Source organism: Dermacentor variabilis, chromosome 9, assembly GCF_050947875.1.
Source record: "Dermacentor variabilis isolate Ectoservices chromosome 9, ASM5094787v1, whole genome shotgun sequence".
Classification (NCBI taxonomy): domain Eukaryota; kingdom Metazoa; phylum Arthropoda; class Arachnida; order Ixodida; family Ixodidae; genus Dermacentor; species Dermacentor variabilis.
Genome location: NC_134576.1, coordinates 127731756 through 127751596, shown reverse-complemented (window position 1 = coordinate 127751596; position 19841 = coordinate 127731756). Strand labels below are relative to the sequence as shown.

The 19841-nt window shown below is 47.1% G+C and overlaps 1 protein-coding gene across 1 annotated transcript in view; it reads right to left on the bottom strand.

Moving 5' to 3' along the window:
• Nucleotides 1-9018: 9018 nt before the first annotated feature.
• The window catches only part of LOC142557449 (uncharacterized), a 48017-nt gene continuing 37194 nt past the window's right edge, over nucleotides 9019-19841 (bottom strand). The window contains exons 19-24 of the mRNA XM_075669300.1: nucleotides 19440-19539; nucleotides 16182-16421; nucleotides 15324-15584; nucleotides 13475-13738; nucleotides 11224-11277; nucleotides 9019-10261 (exon numbers count right to left, since the gene is read on the bottom strand). Coding sequence (XP_075525415.1) covers nucleotides 10152-10261; nucleotides 11224-11277; nucleotides 13475-13738; nucleotides 15324-15584; nucleotides 16182-16421; nucleotides 19440-19539 — 1029 coding nt within the window. The 3' untranslated portion in view covers nucleotides 9019-10151. The remainder of the gene's footprint in view (nucleotides 10262-11223; nucleotides 11278-13474; nucleotides 13739-15323; nucleotides 15585-16181; nucleotides 16422-19439; nucleotides 19540-19841) is intronic.

Below are 19841 nucleotides of genomic sequence, written 5' to 3'. Positions count from 1 at the left end.
GTCACGTGATCTGCTGTGGTTGCCGGGGCAATCGCGCGCGACCAGCGAAGAAAAAGAGCAGAAGTACGACTTTCATTCGCAAAGCAGTTCGTATAGATAGTCTTCACGTGACCTCGCGGTAGCAGCATCTCTCACCGTGAGAGTACCTGAGCATGACAGCCATGATGACGTCAGTGCACCTTATTATCATGTGTACATTGTTTTGCCTTTTGATGGGACTTTTTGTCACCGTATTATGTCTGTTATCGATTTATCGCTAGGCGCGAGACGCGGCTTTTGTGCTGTCGTGCCGTCACGTTTTCTCTTTGTTTACGCAGTTTCTCGACTTGCTCGTACCCCAAGATGGCGACCCCGATGACGTCAGTGCAAACTATCCATACAATATGGTGGTTTACAAAAGACAGACGCGTTGGTCGGTCGCAATAGCGAGCACCGTAAAGTTTCTCGCTATATTATTTAGAGGGAAATCTGGAGCCACCGTCTATGGGAGTTTCTTAAAGAGTGCTGTACCGTCATGGGAATGACTGTATATGGGTGTGCAAGGCTTGTGTTGGCTGATGTTGTACGACGCTTTATCTAAACCACATATAACGCGTTCTTAAAATAGAATATACATAAAAGGTATTCATTCACACATATTACATCTCTCAACGAGGATTAATAACCTACAATGCATAACTAAGCGAATAAAAGCACAAACAGACGACAAGCTGTTCCAAAGCGAGCGTGAATCTTGTCGCCTGTCCTCCACTTATAGCGGCCCACTGATACTTTTGTCGTTACATATAATCGTATATCTTATAACAAGTTCTCATCATTAAACAAAACATGCGTTTGTGTAATGCTAAAGCTAAACCAGCTTTCTTACGTGCTGTTTTAGTAGAAATAAAGCAATGAGACAGACGGAACGGTGCTAGCCAGACGCGTCTTCAAGGTGTCCTGGCTCTCCGAGAACGGTACCAATCCGAAGTCACAATATACCGGCATTCCCACGCATACTACAGCGCAGCAGCGCCAGGTTTCCCTTCACTTCAATTTATTTCCTTAAAGACCCCTCACCGGGGTATTACATAAGGGGTGCGGTTTACAAATGTTGTTTATTCTAATTAATGGCCACATGAGTTCAATGAACAGTATTGGTATTAAGCTTATCAGCTAAGTAATATAGCAAGAAACTCTATGGCGAGCACATCACATCACAATGAAGGTGGTCGTGCAATCGCAAGCACTTTTTTTTTCTTTGCAAACGAATAGTCTCGTGAATTCGGTAGCTGGTAATTTCTTTCGAATTAGGATATGTTTTTTTACAGAGAACGGGCTTACAACGGTTGCACACAGTTGTGGTACACATGAGGGCATGGAGAGCGGGGTATGAAACAGCCATTTCGAGGCCCATTCACATTTTACCCACGTTTAGCCAATTCAATTTAACAATCCATGTTTTAGTCAATCTTGAAGTTGATAATCTTGAGAAGCACGCGCCTATGCTTTGTAGTTAATTGGTTGCATATTGTACACGTACCGTGCGGGCTATACTTGGATAGAAGAGCTACTTAGTGTAATAAAAGTTTAGTTCCAGTGTTTCTTTTTTTTTTTTTTACGTAGGGGGCCAGTGTTAGGTACCGGGTGGTTACATATCAAAGAAAGTCCAATATTTAGGGCGTCACACAGTGAGCTACAATCGCTGCTTGAACACTGACTGCCTGTTTCGTCCATCTCACAATGACCGTACTCTCTATAGACGCACTAGATGCTTGTTACTCACATTGCTTGTGCCACTTACTTGGGGCACATCGTGTGCCGGCACAGTGTATATTAGTGGGTCATTTCAAACTTTGCCATTGCCATCTGGAGTGGCATGGTAGGCGTATGGCCTTCAGGGAAGCAACAACGGCAACCGTATTGTAAGCGCTGCTTGTACGAGCCTTTCGGTTGTGGTTCGCGCGCCTTTGTTCACTGATTACTAAGTACACTGAAATACCAGCGAAGGACAACTCCGACTGCTCACGGACATTTACAGAAGCAAAAAAGAAAAGATACGTACAGAACGCGGATGGTTATCTGATCCGCTCGACACTGCGCTCGCTGCTGTTGCCCTCGTTGTGAGGTATCAGATAAGAGGCCGTGCAGTGGGCCATCGATCTAGGATCGAAATAGCTTGGGCGAACAAAACGGATGCTTCGCTAGCATGATGAGCTTTTGAACGTTAACAGTGCCGCGACCAGGGCTCGTTACGAACAACGTAGTCCGCTCTTAAACCGAATAAATGCTCCGTAAGAGCAACGTTTAGTAGACTGCAGTATATTGCGAAAAAAAAAAAGTTGCTCATAAGGTTAATTGGGCAGATATTCATGCACAAGAAAACATAATTTGCAGTCCTCCATTCCATGTTTCAGTTGCAGGGTACTAATTAGGTGTTCACCTTAAAACTGGACCGTGTACTGCACGTTGTAAATTTTTCAACGCAGTGTTTTGGAACACTAAGTTTAACACAAGGCACTGTTTACTTCATGAAGGTTAACATTGCACTTCATATTCGCATGGAACAAGTAGTTGCCTTTTACCGGCGATTAAGCATACGCATCAGTTTCGCAGTCTCCCGCATCAGCACCATTTAACTTCTACTGGATTAGTGACACAAACGGTTCGCTTACGCATTCACCTTCACGTGTTGATAACATCTAAAATGTTTCAACGACAGCTCTCTCCTGGTGTGTCTATTGCAAATGTAATGGTAATGACAGATTCTAATTGTGGAGTCAATGAGTACTCTTATTCTTACCTATTCCTTTATTTCCAGGGTTACTTTTCTGCTGGCAATATGTTTTGATGCTCACTGAGGCAGTTCGTTGTTCAGGCAGGCTTACGCTTGTCCGATGCCATACGTTCGACCGCACGACAGCGGTGTATCATAAACAACTTCATTTTCACATTCAACCTGTCCGTGTACGTGTTCTGCATTTGTTGTAAGCGGCTACAGTCAATCTTTTGTTTTGAGATCCGTGTTCTGAAACAATGGGTTATTTCAATATTTACAATGAACGTTAACCACCACCCGTCTCTTTTTAGTTTCTCTGTGTGTGTTCCTTGCGTGACATCCTCTGTCACAGTGAAACTTTAGAAGACCTGTCGTGTCAGAGCGAGGGTTGGCCTCCCTCTTTGGAACAAACTTTCGGTGGATATGATTGCGAGCGACAGCTCGTGCATTGCGACAAGAGACGCGCTTCATACTTCAGTGACGTTCGCGTCCCTCAGCCACCGTGGCGGACCTTGCAGAGAAAGTGGACGTCGAAAAGTGGAAAGTGGGAGAGAACTTTTATTGAGCCTTAAAGCGAGTTGAACGACAAAACGCGACATGCTCTCGACCCCGTAGAATCGCACCGCGGTCGCTGAGAGACGCGCAACCGGGTATGAAACTAACCATTGGAAATCGAATCGGAAACTAAACGAAGAACGCCATCGCTTAAAAGCTTCCAGATAAGCACTTTGACAGCTCCAATTTCTTGCGCGGGTCTTGTATACCTCGTTGCGCTTGCGAAACGCGATCTGCTCGTAAATGCAACGCTGTACTTACGCGCGAAGTGCCCAGAAAATGCATAAAATTATGATAAGCTAGAAGTGAGGTCCTTATCTCAAAGTCAAGCTTGAATTTGAGACGGCAATAGGCATGCCGACGCGCACGCTGTTCGTTGTCGATGACGTAATCTGAGCACGGATGGATGGATGGATGTTATGAGCGTCCCCTTTGGAACGGGACGGTGGGTGGCGCCACCAAGCTCTTGCTACTATACTGCCCAATACTACTATACTACCTAGGTTAAAAAAAAAAAAAAGCACGCCGACAGCGTACGGCGCCGCCTGGCGGTGTCGTGACAGAGAGGGTCGGCTTACCGCCAGGGCTCGGTACTACAGCTGCACTAAGAGTAAATTGAGACGACAAATGGTGCCTCAAACGCGGTGTTGCGAAATCTGACCCACAATATCGCGTCGTCACTGTTTTTAAAATGAGCTGGAGTCATATTGAGCTAAAGTGCTTTTGTTGTTGCGGACACGCTAAAGAATGTCTCTTCCGGGGTTCTTGGTGGAAGGACCTTGAACAAGTATTGGTCAGAAACTCCCAGCGTTTGCTAGAGTAATTGCAGCGGCTGACAACTGATTGCCTTTCGTAGGACTACTTTTCTGACGGCACTCCCACATAGTGTTGTTTAGAACTGTGGCTTTATCAATAACGTTTACTATGTGAGTCAAACTTGACTACTCTTAAGGGATTGTCATGGAATTACAGTGCATCAGACTTGCATATTTAAGGTCGTGTGCCTAGTGTTCATTGCAATGTACTGCTTGCTTGCGTTCAATTGTCAGCGCAGTAATCAACTTTTTTCTAAGCCCACAACGAACCTAAGATAGTTCTGAGCGGTGTTATACAATCCACGCAAGAACCAACCTTAGGTTGATGCTTATACTGGAAGCGATAGGTCGCGCATTCGTCGGATCCGCGCGGAAAAACAACGGCAACTTAAAAAGTTAAGGACGAGCGCTGTCCTGCGTTCTTCACTTTTTTGATGCGAAAGCATCGATGGGGGCCCATTGAGCGAAAAAGCCGGCGTCTGTCGTCTGGGCAAGCGAAAAACGGCGCATAAATTCCCACTGGCTGCGACGCCGTGTTACGAGCGCACCTCGACGGAGCAGAACAGGGGAAAGGGAACGCCTACTGGGACGCTAGCCAACACCCTCAACTCGCTAGCCAACACCCTCAACTCGCTAGCCAACACCCTCAACTCGCTAGCCAACACCCTCAACTCGCTAGCCAACACCCTCAACTCGCTAGCCAACACCCTAAACTCGCTATCCAACACCCTCAACTCGCGAGCCATCACCCTCAACTCGTTAGCCAACAATCCCCAAGCGCGCCGCCGGCCCCTTCTTCGTGACGTCACTCGCCGAGCACTCAGGCCTTCTTGTCTAGGGGGTGTTGCGTTAGCACGCCAGGTGGTGCGTGAGGGACGGGTGCATCACCGCGCCACCACGTCACCCTCGCTCTTGTTCTGGGGAAGTCTGTGTTGAAATGAAATTAGATTGTTTATATTTGCCATCCGGTACGTCTACAGATGGGGGGATTGTAAAAAAAAAAAGCTGCCCTTGAACAGTTCTTATCCGCGCGTTCCTTGTCCTCGCAAGCTCTCACCTGCGTTCTAACTAGTCTCGGTTAGGCCGAACGAAAACGCCCCAAGCCACGCGTTTGCCAAGCGTCTCAACGCGCTCGCTTGCCCCGTGGGGTTTATAACTCGAAGGACCCGCTCAGCGGCGTTCAATAGGACATTACTCCTTTCGCATTCACAACTCATAAGAAACAGCATAGGTGTCCGCGGGTTTCTTACGTTGCCGTCGTTTTTCCGCGCTGGTCCAAAGAATGCATCAATTTCAACTCGCCCAGCTTTACGCTGTACTGTCGATAGCTTGCGCATTACGACAAGATATTGTTCAAGAGTTATGATTGTTATTTAGCATTAAAACGTGTCGAATCACATGACACGTGCTTAACCTTGCAGAAATAAAGTCACCGTAACTTGAAGAGTACCGAGGATCTTGTCTCTTCGCCGCCAATCGGTCAGTCGCTGTCACGTGATCGATCCCTGCCATAAGTGGTCCACGCCGAGACGAACCCGCGCGTTGACGAAACAATCGGTCGGAATCGATGCGGTTGTGTTTTGTATCTTGTCTCTTTTGGAATGTTAAAGGTTTCTTGCACTTCAGTAAAGTCCTTCGATCAACTACTGATTCAATTAAAAAATAAGTATACCCGGGGAATCAACTTATTCGGCTGCAGAAAGTTCCGCCAGTTCGGGACGGCACTTTTTGGGATACCGCACTCGCCAAATTTTTGTTTTCGTGAAGTACTTTATCTTATTTTTTGCAATACCAGACTGGAAGAACGACAGCAAGCTCAGGATAACGACAGGAACAGGGACAACAGCTCGGGAACGACATCCTTGCTTGGGATAACGCGTGAAAAATTCACTCACACTGGGGAAACCTGACTCTCAGAGCCAACTGTGCGTACTGAAAAAAAAAGTAAGAAAAAGAAACAAAGGCGTAGCATGAAGTGCCGTGTGCGCCACTGAAATAAAATGCTTGCGTCATTCACCGCAAGTCTCAGCTACGACACGATCTTTTTTTTTTTAATGTAACGCGAGTCTCGGGTTGTGTAGCGGCTTATTGTTCACTACGACCTAGAACGGAGTCGACCGTATGCCCCCGTGGTTCTCATTAACTCTTGTCCGTTCTCTGCTATACAGCCACATCGGCACGCGGTTTTTTCGGGCTTGTCTCTCTTTCTCTCTATCTCCCCCTTCCACTCTCTTTCTCTTTTAATCCCCATTAACCCTTCCCCCCGTATAGTGTAGCCAACCGGAACTACCTCTGGTTAACATCCAGCTGCCCTTCTATGCATCCTTTTCTCTCTCTTACTTCAATCCTCGTTGACGTCGATTGGTACGAAGCGTTTCGAGCCGGAGTAACGCGTGATCGCAGCCACGGTTTAAAACGACGCGTAGCAGCTCTTCATCCCGAGTCAGCTATGCGAGCCTGTCTGACACGGGTGTCGGGTACGGTTTTCTGCGTGAATTTCGTAGGCGCCAACTGCGACAACCATTTCTTATTCTTCACTACCGCATGCATAGAAACCGCGGCCGCTCTCCGCGCTTTCTGCAGGTCGTCGTGTAGCAACGAGTTGAGAGTAATCCGGTCAAATTATCTGGCGAGCGCGAGATCCATGTCAACCTGCCACGTATATCTAGATGCCTAATGTTGAATTCCAATGGCAGATCCAGATCAAGTTTTTCTGCTCTGTATGGAGCAATCCTATTCCAATGGCAGAATGGGAGCGTGAGCTGTGTGTTCCCATGGCAGATTGGGACCAGCCGCTGATCCCGGATTGCTCCGTGGAGCAAAAATATTTGCTCCGCCGAAATCGGCAGATTTGACCGGAAGTCCTCGTGACGTATTTCCTTTACCCGCCTCTGCTTCCTGTCACGGTCGCCTGTTTCCGGTCGTGGGTAGCTATGGACGACATGGAAAACGTGGACGGCGCTTCGCGCCGTGCGATTTTGTTCGCGCTCCTAGACAGCTCCGACCAGACAGTACAATTTCCAAGTCGAGTGATGATTCTTCTGACACGGACAGTGAAATGGGGTGATGGGTGGCGCTTCCAAGCGCTTGTTCCTTTCTATATTTTAGCGCCCTCTCACATGATTTTCCTGTACTAAGTGCCCCCGCGGGAGCGCACGCATTCCCTTCGCAGGTATGGTGTGCGCACATGAGAGCGATCTCGGTCGGAGTGACGCGCTCCGACGCGATCCGGCCGAGCGCTCGCGATCTACCATTGGAATTCAACATAAAACAATACCGATGCTTCTCAACTATTTCCTTGCCAAGCTTATAGAAATCGGTCGATTTTGATCGACAGTTTTTCTGCGCGTTGTTAAACATTTCCATCGGAATTCTGTACTAGCTGTGCGACGCACCGTCCGAAATGACGACTTAACTTTAACTGTTGGTCAGGGTTGACAACGTTTGGCAGATTACGGAGCCTCGAAAAGTAAAACTTTGACCGGTGGTGTCATCGTTGAAACTAGCCTCCAGTTGTAGTTCCTCAATAAAACGACGCAAAATTAGCGCTTTCGTTTGGCTTGACGAGATAATCTTTAACATGACAGCAACAGTGAAGACCCGGAAGCTTATGGCGCATTCTCTATCCGATGCAACGTCTAGGGTGTTTTAACAATGTATCAAACAACGGCGTAAACTCACGAGCGAGTGTCATTTTGACTATTCTGTTGGTTCTAATATCAACTGCAACTTTATTTTTCCCACCGTGAGTAGCTCTTATCGATCAGTGTTTCGACAGCGTATGCACAAATTATTAAGAGCGATCCTTCCCGTGTTGTGGGGTTTTCATTGAGACAAGACCGCACAGTCGATTTCATATCGACCTTCGACCGAAGCTTCACTAGCTGTCTAAACCTCTTACATATAGAACACCGTCTGTGCTCTTACTCGTTACTGTACAATATTGTACAGGAACTGAACAAAGCACGTGGAGGAATCCCGCGCCAGATGAACGCGCACGAGACCAGCTTGCCCGCACAGAAAATCTAATCGAACGTCATAATCAAGTATGAGGAAGCTTCTGCGTGCTCCCTGACCTGACAAAATTTGCTTCACGAGCCCTAAAGAATGCAGTAAAAAACGAACCAATTGGCTGCTGCATTGAGGAAAAAAAAAGAAGAAACGCTCCCTGCACAATAGAAACTTACCCGTTTCCAGATTTGCGATGCCACTGCTTTCCCACATAGCATGGAAATATAATGGCTAGTATTGACGCAAAGAAAAAAAAAGAATCTTCATAATTTGTTTTTCCGGCGTCTCACTTACACAAATTGGGAATTAGGAACGAGGCTCACATTTTGTACATTTCAGATTTTCTTCCTTAACTGTCACCACAAACTTTAACTTACGCTACAACTTATTTTACTTACACTACAAATAGGAAATTATTACTTTCATTCGTGTTTCTTGGGGTGCTTCTTTGAAGTTTCACATAAACGTTCTGACAAGTTTTCTGAGCAATTATCCGGTGATCAGTCTACAATTTTATGTATCACAGTATGGGAGCGCCTACTACGTATCGAATTACAGCTTTAAAACGTAAAATCACCGAAAAGGAGCATATTTATAGCGGTAAGGAAAGAGTCAAGTGCATCGCGATGCAATTTAGTACGCGCCTGCTGCATTTTGGCAACGAAAACCTAACATATCGGGGGGTTCAGGGAAGGTTGACGAGTATGATAGCACAGGAGTTCGAGTGGCCGCCATACACAACCTTTTAGCACGCATCGTAGATGTAGCACCTTATTTCTTCACTAAGGAAAGAAAAGCGGCGCCACATTTTAAATAACGTTTCACTGTAATTTTTTTTTACACATGTACTCGCCATGGACAGAAATAAAATCGAACAAATATTTCTCAATTTTATTGATGTGGAACGGCGCTTCGGAATTAGAGGGCGAGAGAAACGAGCAAGCAGGACATTGCTGGCTCAAACTCAATCATCAGGCGCTACTGCGACGATGCTTTATCGACCTCAGTAAATTCATACACGTTTGCGTGGTGGCATCGTGAAAAGCGCCAACACTGAGCTGCGGGTAAATTGAAGTCCCTGCACACTCAACGCGCCTTCATCTAGGTTCAGCGCACTGAGCATTCCTATACACACAACCGCTTAACAATAATGGTACTGCCAATGTTATACTGGATGTTCGACGTACTTAGCGTTTGGTTGGCGATGGCGAAGGAACCATTTATTTTTGAAGACAATGTCACCGTCTCCGAGTTACCGCGGCTTTTCCGTATTGCTATGTCAGTTTCTAGCTTTTATTCGTGGGCTGATACAAAGGATAATAAAGTCCAAAAATTTTAAGCAGTCAGACGCTCCTCCTAGACTGGGGGTAGGGGTTGGGGAGGCGATAAAATGCCGTGGGCAGCAACTCCGCCTTTACGTTACCCCAAACTCGCCCAGGAAGGCATTGTTTTTCGTCGACTTCAACTAGAGGTCGAACCACCTTCCATTTTTCTTTTCGTTCTCATAATGCATCCAGGTTAGGGCGAACGATTAACCTGTCCATGTGCTTTGAGCCAGTTATCTTGATAAAAAAGAACGGCATGAATGATGGTGCGCTTAAGCGACGACGCTAATGACTCGAATTACGGCTAGTGATTAGGAAATGTGCAAAGTATAATCCTACTGCAAATATATATATAGTTACGTAAGTGTGACACATCGTTCGTGAATCATAATTCATAATAGAAGCAATTATAACAGCCCAGGCATGAAGAAAAACAAAAAACAGTTTTGACATTTGGGAAACAACAAGCACGGTTTGCAAGAGTGTGACAGGCCGGGACGGACGTGGCGGTTTCCCGCTGTCCATTCGGTGGGCTGCTCGCCAGGCGAAAACGAGTGATGAGATATTTCTCTCTTTCTTTCTTCTGCGCGCTAACTCATGAGAGCATAAATAATGGGGCGTGTGAACAGAGATGCTGCGATGGGTTGAGTGTCTCCCCGCGTCGAAGGGGGTGGCGAGTCCGGTCGGCTAGACCCGGTTCGCCCGGTGCGACCTGTAGAAGCCGTAGGCGAAGAGCCCAGCGGCGCCGAGGCCGATTCCCAGCAGAATCAGGAAGAACGAGAGTCCGCCCGCCGTAGCTGAAACGCAAAGCGACGATGTTAGCCGGGCCATCTTGAAAGGCAAGTCGGTTCATGGTTCATACGGTGTAGTGGATTACCGCGCGAGTGCGAAGAAAAAAGACGGCACGCAAGATGCCACACGGAAAAAGGATAAGCGCAAGCGCTTTCACAACAGTCGAGCACCTCTGCAGCGAACGCCTCTATACAACGAAATTACCTGTATAGCGAAGGAATTATTCTTTCCCCGTTTCTAGGGTGAGCTGTGTGGTGCGCGACCTTTACAACGAAGTGACCTGCATAACGAATGATTTCGGGTGCTATAAAAGCGTTCGATCGTATAGTTGCGCTGCGCGCCTACACGATTTCAATGTCATCTCGCGGGTTGGCCAGTCTTCAAGGCCACCACAGTTACGGTCGCAAAAAAAAAAGAGAAAAGAAAATGCACGAAACACGCACTTCAGGACGCGCATAGCAAAGTTTCGGTGACATTACGGGAACCCGCGCGTTGAGCCTGACGTGGGCCCTACGAGGGAGCTGATTAACATGCGTATTCGCTCTTACGGTCGTGTCGTTTTAACTTGCATTAAAAGGAAGTTTCCCTTCATTTGAGTCCGATACTCCAGCAGCTCAAGTTCACTTGCGCGTGAAGCTCATTTCGCCCGTAGACTTGAAGGGAGTAAAACAAACTTTAGGGCGCACTTTGGGCAGCTCATCTACAAGCGCCGACTGTCATTCGGTTAGCGCTGGCAACACATGCTGAGTGTATGGGCGGTTTTCTGTAGCCAAGTCAATATGAATTTGTCATATAAATTTATTATAAGTGACTCTGCAGGTCTTAAGGTTCCATGAAGCTTCATTAATAAGCTCAGAGGAAGTCATGAAGAGTTGCAAAGGAAGTCGGCGTCCTCTTTTGGTGTTTAGACGCCTGCACTACTAAGCCGACGTGGTAATTTTAGATTTAGAAGAGCGGCGGAACTCACCGTTGCTGTGAAGAGATGCACTGAGTGCGTAATCCGCCGGTCTGATAAGGTCAGCTGGAAAACAAGAGAAAGAAAAAAAAATATTGTCGCTATCCCAGAACATATGGCAGCTGTGATGATCAAAGTTTTGAAATAGAGTTTCGAAAGTGCCATGATTTAAGTATTCAATGATCACGTTTACCCTAAGTTTGTCTCACCTAAAGAGAGAGAGAGAGAGAGAGAGAGAGAGAGAGAGAGAGAGAGAGAGAGCACGACATCTAACACCAAATTTTCGCTTTTAAGAATCGTCAGCTTCAGCCCAGCAAAGCTGGCCGTTACGCTAGTAACTTGGGGCGCTGGGCAGGCGCCCATTGTCACTAGGAACCACTCTTGGAGGAAAGTCATTTACTGCCCCTGAGAGGACAGCTTTCATTTCCGTGAAGGGCCTACTTTGTTAGCACGAACACGTGCTCAAAATGTTAGGGATGATATAAAGGACATCGACTCGTATTTGTTATTTCGATTGTCTTTCTTTCAATGCGACAACATTATGGGCGCACTTCACACACTTTAGTCGAATGTTCCGCCTGACGAATAATGGAGGCTGATACCGAGGGCAGTGCTCTCTAAAATATAAGGGCCGATCCCGAAAGCAGTACAGCCCAACACAGTGTCTGAAAGCACTAGCTGTCACGAGGGTACTATTAAGTGCACGTGCCAGAGGTGGTCGAAGTGAAACTTTGGCACGAGAGATGCAAGCGTGCGACCTTGGCGTGATGGTTAGAGTACTGGGCTGCTGCGCTGGCACAGGGACACCATAAGCGGTCTCTTCAGCCTCCGTGCTTACTGTCTCCCCTCTTCTCTCTTTCTATTCCCCCTTTCCTACACCCCCAAGGTAGGGTGGCAAACCGGGTGCTCGCCTGGTTGACCTCCCTGCCTTTCCTGTCCTTGCTCTTTCTCTCTTTCTGCTGCGCTGGTGGTACCTGTCGGCCGTGCGAGCAGTCCGGACTACGAGGAGTGCGATAAACCCGAGACTACAGAACACCCGTTGCGCACCCGCCGAAAGTACACCGTTGCAACGCAATTACTGGCAGAGCTTTTGTCAGAGCTCATCAATCAACCTTTGTCTGAAATGGTTCTCCTGGGGCCTTGGCCAGACTGTAGTCGACGGCGTGATGTTCTAAAGGCTATTGTCGATTTCTCCCAGGACTAGCGGTTTGGTTATTGAAGATTCCTTCGCTATTCGTGTTCACTCGTACTATCATTTCCGCCCTCATCATCAACACTTTCTCCCCCTTCTTTGTCCCGTGTTTCTTACCAAATCCTGAGTGGCTGGCTGCAGATATTAGATACAGGCCAACCTCTCAGCTTTTCCTTCATAATAAATATCTCTTACGTTCGGCGGCAGGTTTAAGGAAGCTTAGCCCAAATTTCCCTATAGTTGCTTAATTCAATAGGAGACTAAGAGAGCACGAGCGCTATATATCTGACGGAAATGGTTTCCATTTCTTCTGTGATTGCAAGGAATGCTCTGTCGAGCCTCTTCCACTAGAAGTGAAGAACGTAAAAAAAGGAGCCGAAGTATGATATATCATGAAAATTACCAGAAGAAATTTTCATTAAAAAAAAAAAGACTCACGGTGAAGGGCGGGCCAGCTCACTCTCTGTATTTCCGTAACAGAATTGACATGAACTTTCGAGCTGTCATTTTTAAACCACCTTGTTGACACTGTTTTCAAAGTGGTGCGCACACACGCCCAACTATTAGTGTACTATGTGCTGTCGAAATGCTAGATAGATGCTAGCTTGAGTATGTAGCTTTCTGTCCTGTCGCTTCGCTTTTCTTTTCAGGCTTACAGACAGGCTTCCCAGAAGACTTCCGGTTAAGCCCTCTGGAACAACACAAGTTACAATAGCCTAGAAATTTACAGAACCCTCTAGCTGGCATCAGTTTTGCTGTAAAGGTGGCATGTTCTACAAGTGAACTTTATTGTTCAGTGCAACAACAACAACAAAAAAAAGCCCTTACATGAGATCGACACATGCCGCACTTTCTTTATGTCTGAACACATCGTGAATGTGTGCCTACAGCAAACTGTGCGCAAAATACTTTCCGCTTTCTTGGCTAACTTGACTGTCAGAAATGCACGACCGGAGGTTTTCTGGGGTGATGAATGCACTGCTGCCACAGCGTGGACAAAAAAAAAAAAAAAGGTCTATAGTTAAAAGTTCTCGCGGTACCTTTTGTCACGATAAGGAAGTCTACACTCACGGTTTCCCGTGTAGGCGTACGTCGAGCAGACGGGCGACATGGTGGTCTTGACGGGTTCGTCACTATGCGCGTACATGGTGCAGGTACCGGCGCCCATGTTCTGCTTGCCGGAGGCGAAGCAGAAGTCGAAGTCCTTGCAGTCGAACGTGGCCTCCCAGCACTGGCGGGCACACTCTTCGGCCGACACCTGGCTGATCGCGGTGAACGGCTGGCGGTCGGTGATGCGCTGGTTCTTCATCTTCTTGAAGTCGTACAGGTATTTCTCTGCTCCGAGAAAGACGGGTCATTTAGTCGACGCTTCCAACACTTTTATCTTCGGAGAGTCGCCTCATAGAATGATAGAGAGGAGAGAGGGATGTAAGGCGGGCAGGGATGTTAACCAGTCAAGAGTTTGGGTGGCGCACTCTACGCTGGGGGAAGGGAGAAGGGGAAGAGAGAGAAGGGAGAGAGGCTATAGAGACGCGCACAGACTGTCATTGAGTCGAAGCCACTCGCGCAAACCAGACGTTCTCAGAAAGCACAAAAGTGCCTTCACTGCCTTCTGAGCCGATGATCGGTGGGGACGGTGCTCTAGTATACGGTCCGTTCACTCAGTGGACGATCGTCTAGTTTCTCATAGAATGACAAGCTTAAGCGTATACTTTTCCGCCATGACCGTGTGTCATAGAACGACAAGCTTAAACGACACAAGGGCATGGTGGGAAAGGCTACGTCGATACCGAGAGCGTCGCCAAACCTTGTATATAAAACAAGCGAGGGCTCTTCCGGCACATCGCTTGAACAAAAGGTAATGCATGAGCTTTAGCGGTGACTAAAAACGTGTGTAACGCTGCCGCAACATCGGAGGAATGATTTAAACAATATCCGGTGTTGAATATATGCTTAATATACTTTCCTCTGATATACCCTAGAATAACTTCTTTAAATGATATGTATTTTCTGTCACGTGAGCTGAGAAGTAGCACTTCGATGTCACTCGAGGATTCGAAAGCGGTTTGTTACGTCTCAGAACAGAAATGGAGCCAATGCAGCCAGTGATCCTTAAATAATGTGACCAAGGACTGTTGCTTTAAAGCACTCAGGTTCTTTGTTCAATATGACTGGGTCACTGCGCTCGTAACGAAAATAAGGATAATTATTATCACATTGGGATGTAGGTTATTCAAGCTGCAGCAACCTTACTGGAACGTTCGGCAGCTGTACGCAGAACTGTTGACCTTAGCGCAGCTTACGCATGCGTTTAATTAGTAACGCCCTACTGAAATGGAGTTCTACGCGTTTTCTTAATGCGCAAGTCATGTTCGCAGACGAAGCTCCAGCCTCGACGGTTTTGACTCCAAGAATGTGCTATCGCTTCAGGCAATTTTTCTACGATGAAGCTCACATTCAAACCACGGCAGCGACTTAGTGGTGGTTGCATTATGCTGCCGAACGTCGGGTTATGGGTTCGATTCCCTGGTACAGTGACCGCATACACATGGAGCCTCGATTGGCTAGTCGCGCGGCAATTTTGCGTGCATTCGCGGGCTTCTTTAGCGATCGGGAAAAACACTTTTGTGTAGCACGCATTGAGCAACAGAAGGCTGTATCGGGAGTTTTTCATGTCGCTCTACAATTATCTCATTGACACTTTCCAACTGATTAATATACTTGAGAAGCTGGTTAATTAAGACTAATGATCTAATTAGGCGGAATGAAAAAAAATAATTTCAGCATCTCCAAGCAACGGCAAACAACGTTACCTTTGTTCTGTCTAGCTACGTGGAATTTGCACGTTTTTCAAGCTCTGGCTAAAGTTGGCTGGGACACCCTGTACTACATTCTGTGGCGTATACTGGTGTATACTCACTCGAGTAATGGAAGCACTTCTCGGCGTTCTTGGCGTCCAGCTTGGCGGGGTCGCCGTACTCGCGCAGGTGGGTGTCGTGCAGCCTGCACACGGTGGCCGGGTCCCTGGTCATGGTGCAGTAGTCGAACGACTTGCACTCGAACTCGGCCTCGGACAGGCACAGCCGCGCGCAGTCCTCGTCGGCCGGAACGTCGACGAACTTCCTCGCCTTCATGTCCAGGGACATGCCTTCGAACTCGTTGAAGCTGTTCGTGTACGTCTCTGCGAGGCACGCGCACCGCATGCGGCTGCTGTACTACATTGTACTACATTGTACTACGTTGTACTACATTGTACTACATTGTACTACATTGTACTGCTGCCGTAATGGCTGCGTATTAACTACGGCCGGGTTCCCAGAGATCGGGTCTAGATTGACGGAACGTTTCTATAACGGATCGTTTTGAGGACAGGACACAGAAAGAATGCACACAGGACAGTCGCCGACTGTCCCCCGTGGATTGGGGACTATCCTGTGTGCATTCTTTCTGTGTCCTGCCCTCAAAACGCGCCGTTATGACAATGTTCCATCGAGCCAGCAATAACCTAGACAATTTAAGTCCGTTAAACGTCCATAGAATGCTTGATGCATTCTTGCGAGTTACTCACTGGAGAAGATGGCGCACGTGGTTTATGCACACAGGACAGTCGCCGACTGTCCCGCGTGGATCGGCGACTGTCCTGCGTGCATTCTTTCTGTGTCTTGTCCTCAAAACGCCCCGTTATGGCAACGTTCCATCAATCCAGCAACCAACTAGTCCGTCTGTAAGTCCGTTAAGCGTCCATAGATTGCTCGATGCATTCTTGCGAGTCACTCACTGGAGAAGATGGCGCACATGGTTTGTTTCTCCGTGGCGGCGCCAGGGGGCGTCCTGTCGGCGCTGAGCACGCACTCGTTGTCCACCAGGCAGGAGGAGAAGGCCTGGCAGTCGTCGCGGTCGCGGCAGATGTCGGCGCAGTCCTCCAGCGGGAACCTGCCCGCGGGCTTCGACGACGCGGCGCTGGCACTGATGCGCACGCCCTTGGCGGTGGTGACGAAACCGGGCACGTCCGGGCCGACTGTGGAGGAGGGACGCGAGCTTGTAAGCCTTGCGCTAGGCCTTAAAGATGCGCTTGTGCCGCCATTAAAAAGGTAGTTTGAGCAAGACTGCCGTGGTTCCCGCATGTTGAGGCCTCCTTTTTAAGTGACACTAAAGAAAAAAAAAAAGCAAGCGTCAAACCAGGTAACTCGTTAAGTCCACAACGTGCCCTAAGTGTCCGACACCTGTGTTCACGGCTGAGAGCCGTCACCTCTCGTAGCTGTGACCTGGCTTACTAAGGACGTTAGGCACAAGCTGCTTGGGGGAGCCGACCTACATAACGCCGAATGTCCCCAGATGACTCTACCTGTTGGCTAACATACAAGATAGCGCGAATTCATTGCTGCAGTAATCTGCATCAAACAGAGCTGCACTGGTTTGTTTGACGTCTCTTGCTTTTTTTTGTATATATGCCTCAAGGCAACTCCACCGAAGTAAAATAAAAGTTGACACCAGCATTCTTTCAAAATTCGATTTTCGATGACTTAGAGATAATAGGTTGATTATTAGTAAAGAAAGTGAAGGTAAAAATCCAATTAAAAAAGAATATTGCGCCTATACGCCAGCACCGGGCATGCCACTGTGACGTCACAGATATTTTCCTATTATGGCGTTGTGACTCGCTAAAAGTTTCTAAAACTCACTAATCTGTAGCGTCGACTCCTTTAGAATACAATTTTACCAATACAATATTTACTATGCTTAACAATACAATACAATTAACTTGATCCGAGCAGACGCGTTCGAGATCCATGACGTCACAGCCAGTTGGTGCAAGAAGTTCAAGGAGACTTCGCCCCGCGTCTTTAGTTTATGTGCCTTTTCTGGCTTCCAAGGCGTTTGATATCTTTTTTTAAGCGGTTCTTCTTTTTCTCATTGTAGCGTGGTAATTTACTTCCACAGCTCTAATAATTTTACCCTTTGCGTCCCTTTAAAATTTCGTCAGAACCGCCAAAAATATCTCCCCTTTCTTTTTATTGATATGTAACTGAAGGAAAGGTTGGCGCCTTTGGTGTGTCCGGCTACTCCTCTCTGCAGGGCGAGCAAAGCTAAAAGCACGTAAAACACCGAGACAGTCAAATATCACAGACATTTGCAAAGTTTCAAATTATGGTGTCTTACGTGCCAAAACCACTTTCCGATTATGCGACACACCGTAGTGGAGACCACCTGGGGTTCTTTAATGCGCATCTAAATCTAAGTACAAGGGGTGCTTTCGCATTTCGCCTCTGTCGAAATGCGGCCGCCGTGGCCGGGATTCGATCCCGCGAGCTCGTGCTCAGCAGCCCAACACCACAGCCACTGAGCAACCACATTTGCAAAGTTCCTCGCAAGAGTGAAGGAAGCCACAGGAAAGAGTATAAAAGAACACTCAGAGACACACACAGTTACTTGAACTTTATGAACATTGAATACTTCGACTTACCTTATTCATACACACCAGCTCCTCATCCTCCTCCTCCTCCTCCATTGAGGGTGAGGGGGAGGGTTTAACTACGTGCGCATAAGCTGCGGCTAAGCAAGGCAGTTGCTGCGGCAAGCAGCTTTCAAGGCATACAATGGCGCTATGAAAGCAGCGCTGGGCAGTGAAGGGGCTCCGGATAGATTTTTTTCTCAAACCGCCTGGGGTTATTTAAACCTACACCTAAATCTAAGTACGCGAGCGTTATTGCATATCGCACCCATCGAACCCACGACCTCCTGGCTCAGCAGCGCAACGACGCGTGGTCATCTGAGAAAAAAGAAAGAAAGAAAAGAAACACGCTGCCAATGGTCCCTGGTCTTTTGCTGCGCCACAATTCTCGTAAAAGATAATTAGAGCTACTGCGGCGGATTGACACGTTTGGCTGGCAGCATTCCGCATGTCATGATGATTCACTCTCTGCTAAATCTGCGTCTAAAATGTAGATATAAAAAACATATTGCATGATTTTTATGTTAGCTTATGTTGACTTCTTATGATTTGACTAATAAAATCGGGCCCCTCGGTTAACCCCCTTTCTTCTCAATGATTTTTATGTAGCAGTTATATTAAGTGTTTGTAGCAATTATGTAGCAGTTATATTAAACGTTATCAATCAATCAATCAATCAATCAATCAATCAATCAATCAATCAATCAATCAATCAATCAATCAATCAATCAATCAATCAATCAATCAATCAGTGGAGGCAAGCAACTGTGGGTTATAGGCCTGAACGCTGCACGGTGTTATCGTCTTGCAATATTCGCAAGTTGTCGGTGCCACTTTTTTCGCGCCAGTTAAGGAGCCAACGCTGCAATACATGCATTTATAAATCTGTTTGTGATTGCATGCGTTTGTGAGTGAAAGTGCGTTTGCATCACATTTATTAACGCGGGTGTGTCCTTCTTACCAATAGAAGAGTTGATTGTTGGCCTATAGTTGGTCGTCCGTAATTGAAGTAGTAACTTAGCGCGATAAAAACACGGAAACAAGAAAGGTGGCCAAGGACAAGCGCTTCTAGAAGAGTTGATTGTTGGGCTAGTTACCCGCCGTGTTTGGTCAGTGGCTATGGTGTTGGGCTGCTGAGCACGAGGTCGCGGGATCGAGTCCCGGCCACGGCGGCCGCATTCCGATGGAGGCGCTATGCGAAAACACCCGTGTGCTTAGCTTTAGGTGCACGTTAAAGAGCCCCAGGTGGTCGAAATTTCCGGAGTCCTCCACTAGGGCTTGCCTCATAATCAGAAAGTGGTTTTGGCACGTAAAACCCTATAATTTAATTTTTTTTGGTATAGTTGGTCGTCCATAATTGTTGTAACTTCTTATTGCCGTGTTTTTGTCGCGCTAAGTTACTACTTCAATCTTGTTACCAATACCTATATAAAAACAATGTGAAAGCAAATACCGGCGGTGTAACAACTCCTGCGGCGTGTTAACGCGTCAAAGCGCACCAATAGCTGAATTCGTTATCTTCTTATAGCACGACAGGAAAGATCAATGTACAAGAAAGAAGAAAAAGAAAAAAAAAAGACGTACATCTCTTGTGCCTCTCGCGAATTTCTCGGTCACTGGCGCCGAACGTCTGGGAAAGCGATCCGAGAGAATCGTCGGTAGTCTCAGCAGCCAGGGTCAAAACCTGCGATAAGATTCGGTAACAGATAAGAAAAATTTTTAGCACGGCAACTTCACGCGCTTCCCATGTATGTATGTGTGATTTAAAGAGAGTCCAAGGAAGTCGCGCCTGTCTCCTTCACAACCTACACTGCTGCAGAGCTTGTGTGACATGTTGCTTTTACTGACTGTATACCATAGCGTCATGGCGAGCTTGTCATGTCAGTCACATTTCGTGTGCTTTTGTAGAGATGTTCTGTATTTCTTCTCTCTTTTTTAATCTTAACGCGACATTGACATTCTCATTTCAGTGACTTTTGATAGCGT